The sequence below is a fragment of the Propithecus coquereli genome, unplaced genomic scaffold (genome assembly GCF_000956105.1).
Source record: "Propithecus coquereli isolate 6110/MARCELLA unplaced genomic scaffold, Pcoq_1.0 Scaffold3, whole genome shotgun sequence".
In the NCBI taxonomy this organism is placed as follows: domain Eukaryota; kingdom Metazoa; phylum Chordata; class Mammalia; order Primates; family Indriidae; genus Propithecus; species Propithecus coquereli.
In genome coordinates, this window is record NW_012148618.1 from 14567642 (window position 1) to 14576440 (window position 8799).

At 40.7% G+C, this 8799-nt stretch overlaps 1 protein-coding gene across 1 annotated transcript in view; it reads right to left on the minus strand.

The window, feature by feature from the left end:
• Positions 1-8799, minus strand: part of CATSPER2 (cation channel, sperm associated 2) — a 15371-nt gene that overhangs the window by 3625 nt on the left and 2947 nt on the right. Inside the window, exons 5-9 of the mRNA XM_012649139.1 lie at positions 5310-5482; positions 4621-4776; positions 4212-4336; positions 2077-2255; positions 1764-1863 (exon numbers count right to left, since the gene is read on the minus strand). Coding sequence (XP_012504593.1) covers positions 1764-1863; positions 2077-2255; positions 4212-4336; positions 4621-4776; positions 5310-5482 — 733 coding nt within the window. The remainder of the gene's footprint in view (positions 1-1763; positions 1864-2076; positions 2256-4211; positions 4337-4620; positions 4777-5309; positions 5483-8799) is intronic.

Genomic DNA, 8799 nt, shown 5'->3' on the forward strand with positions numbered 1-8799 from the left:
GTCCAATTAATTTCTTTCTAATTTTAGTAGAGATGGGGTCTCGCTCTTGCTCAGGCTGGTTTCCAACTCCTGAGCTCAAACAATCTGCCCGCCTCGGCCTCCCAGAGAGCTAGGATTACAGGCGTGAGCCACCGTGCCTGGCCCAGAATAATCCTTCTTAAATGTAAGTCACTTCATGGCACTCCTCTGCTCTGTTTCCCATTTCCCTCAGAGTAAAAGTCCCTACAATGGCCCCCACAGTCCCACAGGATTGGGTCCCCATTATCTCTCTGACCTTATCTCCCAGCATTCTTCCCCCTGCTCACTCTGCTCCAGTCACAATAGCCTCTTTGCTATTTCTCAAACACATCAGGCATGCTTCTGGCTTAGGACTTTAGCACTAGCTGTTCCCCCTACCTATAACACTCTTCCCATAGATATTCACACTAATCCCCTTACTTCCTTCAAGTCTTTGCCCACGTGTTACCTTTTCAATGAGGCCACCCTGATCATCCTGTTTAAAATGACAACCCATCTGCAATCCCTACCCTCTACTCCCAATCCCTCTTAACCTGTTCTACTTCTAATTTTTCAATAATGTTTATCATATTTTAATATATTACTTATTTAATATGTTTATTATCTTTTTACTCCTACTAATATGTAAGCTCCATGAGAGTGGCATTATTGTCTATTTTGTTCACTGATACATCCCATGCACCTAACTATTCAATAGTTATTTCTTAATGGACGAATGAGTTTCTTATTTCTCCTTCTGCTCTCTTGTCTACTGCTAAACATTCAGGATCTAGAATTGTATTTGTTTCATTGAAAGTATTTATATTAGTTTCCTGTGTCTGCCATAACATATGACCATAAACTTTGTGGCTTAAAACAATGGAAATGTATTGTTCTTGGAGGCAAGAAGTCTGAAATCAAGGTGTTGGTAGGGCCTTACTGCCTCTTGAGGCTCTTAGAAGATTCTTTGCCTCTTCTACCTTCTGGCAACTGACTGGCATTCCTCAGCTTCCCTTGGCTTGTGGCTACAACACTCTAATTTTTATCTCCATCTTCACACTGCCTTCTCCTATTCTCTGTCTTCTCTTTCATCTCTTATAAAGACCCTTGTTGTTGGATTTGGGGCCTACCTGGGTAATCCAGAATGATCTCATCTCAAGATCCTTAACTTAATCATATCTGCAAAGACCTTCTTTCCAAATTAGGTCACATTCACAGGCTCTGGGGAGTTAGGACATGGACATACCATTTTGGGGACCACCATTCAACAGACTACAATAAATAGTTATTAAATGTATGAATTCTCTCTCAAAGCCAATCTTCATCTTTGGTTTTCTACCCTCTCCTCTTTCATGTGTTTCCATCCCAGTTCACATAGACACTCCTAACCTGGCATCCCTTTTGTGTTGTCTTAACCTCCGTGCCTCAGGGGACAGGTTTTGTGTCTTGCAAAGCAAAAAAAACCAAAAGGGTGAAGAGAGCTATACTCAAGACAAAGTGCAGTGAGAAAAAAAGAAAAGAATTCAAGTCAGAAAGTGAAGAAATCTGAGTGGGGAAAACAAACTGTAGTCAAGGGGTAAAAAAGAATGGAGGAGTCCCCACAGCAGATGAAGAATCAGGCAATATTCTAGAGCTAGAGAATTCTTAACCCTGGGGGCAAATCTTCTTTCACAAACAGAAAATGGGGTCAAAGACAAGAAGTAGAAATAGGGAATGAATTCAGGAAAATTTTGAGAAAATTTGGGTTTGAAAATGGGAAAGCAGACCTTTGGATAATCTGACGCTTGAATATGTCAGCTTTGTGCTGAACCTCCAGATGTGTCATCTCTTCATTCAGCTCTTTCCTGATATTCTGGAAATTAGTAACTGCCCCAAAGGGCCATTAGGAGTTTGGAGATGGTAGTAACTAGACCTGGGGAGAAGACTTGGGTGGGGAGAAACCAAGTGAAATATCCATGCCAGGACCCAGGCCTTCCTGCTGCACTAGGTTCTCTCTACACATAATCCACCAATGCCAGCTTTCAGACTCATTTATTCCCACCCACTCTTCCCCCCAAGTTTCACCTCCTCTATGCTTACCCATCATGGCTACTATAATATTTCGAAAGATAATGGAGCCAAGCAACAACCAAAGGATGACATAGATGCTGCTGAAGATGCGGCTGACTTCAGGCACTTTCCAGACATCCTGAAGCAGTGCATACCAATGGTCCAAGGTGAAGAGAATGAATACTGTCACTAGGGAATTCAGCAGGTCCCTAAAGTAAAAGGTAAGTGAATAGATAGAGACAGAGATCTAAACATCTCAGAAATTGTAACATTCTTACTTTTAAAGCAACAAAAGAGTATTTCTTTGTAGTTTGCTCTGATTTTGGCTCCTTTTCTACCATACTCAATTTTTAGCTAATCATTCTTCAGGTTATTGTTCATTTATTTGTTTTTTGAGACTGCGCCCTTGCTCTGTCTCCCAGGTTGGGGTGCAGTGACTTAATCATAGCTCACTGCAACTTCCAACTCCGGGGCTCAAGTGATCCTCCTGCCTCAGCCTCCCAAGTTGCTGGGACCACAGGCACCTGCCACCATGTCCAGCTAATTTTTCTTATTTTTTGTGGAGACAGAGTCTTGCTATGTTGTCCAGGATGGTCTCAAAATCCTGGCCTCAAGAAATCCTCCCACCTCAGCCTCCTGAAGTGCTGGAATTACAGGCATGAGCCACTGTGTCTGGCCCATTCTTTAGTTTCAAATTGTTGTATTAAGTTTTCCTTTGTTTTGAATAATCTATGAATACCTCTGACTATTCCATTACTCCTGGGGCATAGTGAGTACTCAATAAATAGGTATTGACTCAATTTTTAAAAGATGAATGAATCACCAATGAGATATAATTTTTTCTAAGGTGATTCTCCACTGCTCTATGGACTCAACTTAATAGAAGATCACTCACAAATTTAGCAAACATTATTCCTATTTTTTTCACTGGTATGAACTGATAGGCAAGTAGGATGGATATGTGACATAAACATGTGTGATTCCAAATAATGAATGATGATGAATATATACAGGTAATATTTTAAATTATAAAATTCGTAATAAAATAATTAAAAATTAACAAAAATTTAGATACCTTCCTGAGACCTTTGGAAGGTATCTAAATTTTCATTCTTTCCCTTTTAGTTCCCCACATACAATTTATTGAAAACATCAGGCTTGTATAGGATGAATTCTAGGACTTCCTAACTCGATATATTTATACAACTACCTCTTAGAGTCTAAGAGAGACCTGAGAGTTGCTAACAAGATTGGATTCCAATTCATAAATAGGATTACCTAAATTCAAATTGATTTTCTCCTAGCAATAAGTGTTTTCTAAACAGAGATCTTATCAAGATTTTACTTTTAAATGAGTATAGGTATTATACATGCATGGGTAATATCCATACCTAGAGAGTGGGGTAAAACCAGTGACCATGTTTGACAGTCATAGTAACATTTATAGTAACATTTGTAATGTGTTCATACTATACTAAGTGCTGAAATGCATAACCTCATTTATTTCCAAACTTTTATGAGGCAGTACTGCTATTATTCCCATTTCTCAAAAGAGGTAACTGAGTCATAGAAACCAGGGTTTAACCACTGGAATAGACTGCTATTTAAAGAAGGTTGAGGGCGGGTGCAGTGGCTCACGTCTGTAATCCTAGCACTTTGGGAGGCCGAAGCGGGAGGACTGCTTGAGGCCAGGAGTTTGAGATCAGCTTGAGCAAGAGCGAGACCCTGTCTCTACAAAAAATAGAAAAATTAGCTGGGCATGGTGGCATACACCTGTAGTCCCAGCTACTGGGGAGGCTGAGGCAGGAGGCTCACTTGAGCCCAGGAGTTTGAGGTTGTAGTGAGCTATGATGACAACACTGCACTCTAGCCCAGGAGACAGAGCAAGACTCTGTCTCAAAAAAAAAAAAAAAAAAAAGATGTTTGATAAGAGCACATTTGAATTTGCAAAACCCAGAATAAACCTGGAATTAGATGCCCTGCCCTCAAGATCAGAGCTAACACCACTCACTATTCCTTTGCTTTCTCTTTCCCCCTCCTTATTAGGTTCTATTCTGGTTTCTTGGAAAGGACTATACTATTTGTATTACTATACTTTGGACAAGCTTCCCAGTCTCTTACCCAAATTCTCTCCCCTCACCCAGACTTTCCCCAGCCCTGCCTACGAGAAGAACACGTGGTACTCCAGGTCCTGGAGAGTTGAACGGGTGTACTCCTCGAAGAAGTAGACACCAGCCACAGCAAAAATGTAGAAGAAGATGAGCAGCAACATCAGGAGGAAGGTCATGCCCTAGAGGCCATGACTTCAAGTCAGAGATAGGCCTGACTAGGTTGATCTCCAATGACAGCCCAGTCAGGCCCACCTGGCAATCCCCCACCAAACCCTTCCTTCCACTCCTGAGCCCAGTCATCTGTGAACCACAGCAGCTGTCCCTAGCCCCTTCTTATCAATCACATTTCACAGGACTTTTCATTGCCTTCTTTGACCCTCCCAGACTTGTTTCATATTAAATGTTAAACCCCTGTATTTATCCACTTTGCACCCCTTGCTTTAGCTTGCAACAATCAAATCACCTTGAGGGCCCTGACCAGGGCCAAAATAATCACTCGAATTTGACGGAATCGTGAAAAGAGTCTGAGAGACCTCAGCACCCGGCAGATCCTCAGAAACTGGAGCCACACAGACTGGCTTGTCACCCCTGCCAACACCGCAACCTCAGGAAGCAGGGACTGTGGAAAACACATAGATTATGAGTAAAATATACCCAGAAGCACCCAAGCACAGTTGCCCCTTCTTCATCTCTTCCTCATAGTTCCCTGGGCATTACCCCTTGAACAGCTTCTCTGGGATTGTTTCCTATTCAGCCTTTCTATACTAAATTACTTGAACTCTGTACTTCAACTTGTTCAGATATAAAAAGGGGATAAAATTAGTGCTTATCTCATTGAGTTGTTCCTGAGTACAAATGGGATAGTATGTGTAAAACACTTAAAATAGTGCCTGGCACTTTAGTAAGTGCTCAGTAACTGGCAGAGATTATTGTTGGGGTTGATGTTGTGGTTAGACCACCTTGCTCCTAATACCAACAATTCCTGCAATGGCTGACTTTTAGTTTTAGAGAAAAAAATCAAAAGAATGAAGTTAGATAAATTTTTATTTGTTTCTTCCTGTTACCTAATCATGTTAACTTTTCTTGTTCTTTTGATTCACCTAGGCACATTCCTCATCCCACTAAACTAATCCTCAGGCTATCTATCCTTACCAACATGGTGACAATAAAGTCAAAGACATTCCAGGCACTTTTCCAGAAAAGGGAAAAACTGGATAGCCACATAAGAAGGATCTCCACAATGAAAATAAGCAAGATAAACCAAGCTGCCACCTCCAAAGTCAGCTTCAATGGCCACAGTTCGGTATTTGTGGATTCCAGTAATTCTGTGAGGGTAGAACAAATGAGGAATAAGAGTTAAGGAAATAGGAAGCTGAATGATGAACGATCACTTATAAATCATAGTTGTGCCCACTTCTGTTCCATTTCTCTTTGAGTTTCTCTCTTTTTTTCTGCCCTCCCCCCCATGTAACAAGGACACAGAGAGTTTCTCTTCTTAACACTGTTGCTTCAACCTGTGAATTACAAAGCAGGACAGAATTGACCATGAAAAACAGTCACAACTCATCTATTGATATCCATATTTCTACCAGCTGCAAGTCACTTCCTACCTACTCTGAGGGTCACACAGCCACAAAGAGATTGCTCTTTTTAACTAACTCCCTACCCAACTCCTGCCTGCTGTACCATTATCTCAGTCCTAAAGTTCAATATAAGCAATGAGTCTTGAGAATAGAATGAAAATATAGGGCCATGATATCTAAAGTACTTTATGAGACATGTAGAAACAAGAAGCCAGATTCATGGGATATACTGATTTATAATAGGAAGTTACTTGGGGGCCGAGTGTGGTGGCTCACCCCTGTAACCCCAGCTGAGGCTGAGGCAAAAAGATTGCTTGAGGCCAGGAGTTCAAGACCAGCCTGGGCAACATGGCTAGACCTCACCTCTACAAAAAATTAAAAAATTAGCCTGGCACAGTGGCCCATGCCTATAATCCGAGCTACTCAGGAAGCTGAGGTGGGAGGATCGCTTGAGTCCAGGAATTCAAGGTTACTATGAGCTGCGGTCATGATCAGGCCACTGCACTCCAGCCTGGGTGACAGAGCAAGAAGTCCTATCTCTTTAAAAAAAAAAAACAAAAAAACACTTGATTCTTTATATGTTAGCTTTGAAACTTTCCTTTCTTCTCTCCCTAAAATTGATTTTGTTCTGCAAAGCAAATTGAATCCTACCCTTCCCCTCTAGAACCTTGCTATTATTTTTTTTTTTTTTTGAGACAGAGTCTCACTCTGTTGCCCTGGCTAGAGTGAGTGCCGTGGCGTCAGCCTAGATCACAGCAACCTCAAACTCCTGGGCTCAAGCGATCCTCCTGCCTCAGCCTCCCGAGTAGCTGGGACTACAGGCATGCGCCACCATGCCCGGCTAATTTTTTCTATATATTTTTAGTTGTCCAATTAATTTCTTTCTAATTTTAGTAGAGACGGGGTCTTGCTCTTGCTCAGGCTGGTCTCGAACTCCTAGCTCAAACAATCTGCCCGCCTCGGCCTCCCAGAGAGCTAGGATTACAGGCGTGAGCCACCGTGCCCGGCCCCTTGCTATTATTTTTTGATTGCTATTCCATAACTCATTGCCTCTATCTTTCAACCCTCTTCATCACTTTTATACAATTAATGGATGTATACCATGCTCTAGAAAAAAAATTGATACCAAAATAGACTTAAGAGCTAAATAAGAATCAATGGTGTTATGGCTTTACTGTAATTCCTGATCCCAAACTGGATCAAGACAAAAAGAAGAGAGACATACTTCAACCCTCCCTAGAATTTTAAGGAGGTTAGCACCTCCTTAAAACCAACAGAGTCACACTATACTTATCCCTATGCTTCTTTAGGCTATGTGCTTCTTCAGCAAGTTTTTCTTTTACACAAATGTTTCCCTAATTCTATGATGGACAGTTTTTCACATTTTAGTATCTTGGAAATTAGGATGCATCTTACAATCAATGTGTCCCAGTTTAATTGAGGATGATTTTATTTATTTTTATTAATCACAAATAATGTACTTCACCATTGATGACAACTTAATTCAATAAAATACAATATTTTGTCAATAACAATAAATTCTGGTTCTCAGAAGCATGGGATTATACTATTAGAAGGAGCCAAGGACTACATTTGCGGCTGGAAAATGGAATGCTATCATTTTTATTCAGTTGTTGCCTTCATAAAATAGGAACCCAAAGAGAACAATAACGTAGTTTAAAGTAAAGGTCTTGAAAAGAGGAATCTGATGGTTTGATAAGGGAAGTTCAAACTATAAGAAGTAGCACTTGTACTCCCTGGAAAAAAGGGATGACAAGGGTGTGGTAGCTCATGCCTGTAATCTTATCACACTGGGACGCCGAGGCAGGAGGATCGCTTGAGGTCAGGAGTTTGAGACCAGCCTGAACAAGAGTGAGTCCCCATCTCTACTAAAAATACAAAAAATTAGCCAGATGTGGTGGTGTGTATCTGTAGTCCCAGCTACTTGGGAGGCTGAGGCAGGAGGATCGCTTGAGCCTAGGAGTTTGAGATTGCAGTGAGCTATGATTGCACCACTGCTCTCTAGCCTGGGCGATGGAGCAAAACCATGACTCACAAACAAACAGGCCAAGGTGACTCACTCCTGTAATCCTAGCACTTTGGGAGGCTGAGGCAGTAGGCTCGCTTGAGCCCAGGCGTACAAGGCTGCAGTGAGCTATGATCACACCACTGCACTCTACCCCGGGCAGGAGTGAGACTCTGTCTCAAAACAAACAAACAAAAAATTTGTAATAAGGTTACATTCAGTTTTTTGTTGTATTAATAAATAAGGACTATTCAGATTAAGGCTTGCAAATGAGCCAAATCTTTCTTTTCTCTCTCTTACCATTTAGAAACAAAATATGAAAATTATAAAAATAAGCCAATCGATGTTAAAAATACAAAACAGAATATCAATAGCCAGTTGTGAAAGCAGGTTTTTTGTAAGTTCTAACACATAGTTATATTCTTTGTGATCTGGAAAAAAAATTTTTTTAAAGCCTAAATAAAGTCTTAATGCTTATCTTTATCATAAGAATTAGTCTGTCCATAGAAATCTGTTAATCACAAATAATTTCCCTTTGCAAAATCCTTGCTGCCTTTTTACCACGAGAATATGTTTTAGTAAGATAACATTTTCATGAGCTTGCCAGATAATTCCCAGTCTGGCAATCTACCTATCCTCTGGCTCAGAGATCATGCTTCAAATTCAAACTATTTTACCAAGTAGAATGGTTAGTGCTATTCTATTTTTATTTGTCTATTAGATCTAGGGAATCTTGTACATTTACTGTTATTTACTTCATTCCAAGGTTTAAGACTATATCCCCAACCCCATGAGGCAAATACATGCCAATGATCATACAAGAAATAGAAAATGGAGTGACTTAGTTCAAAATGCTCACTGCTATGGAAGGAAATAAAACATCTCAAAGTATATAGTATACTGTAGTGGATCACAGACATCAATTATTGTTGTGTATTTAAATATCTTTGAGGCCAGGCACGGTGGCTCACGCCTGTAATCCTAGCTCTCTGGGAGGCCGAGGCAGGCGGATTGTTTGAGCTCAGGAGTTCGA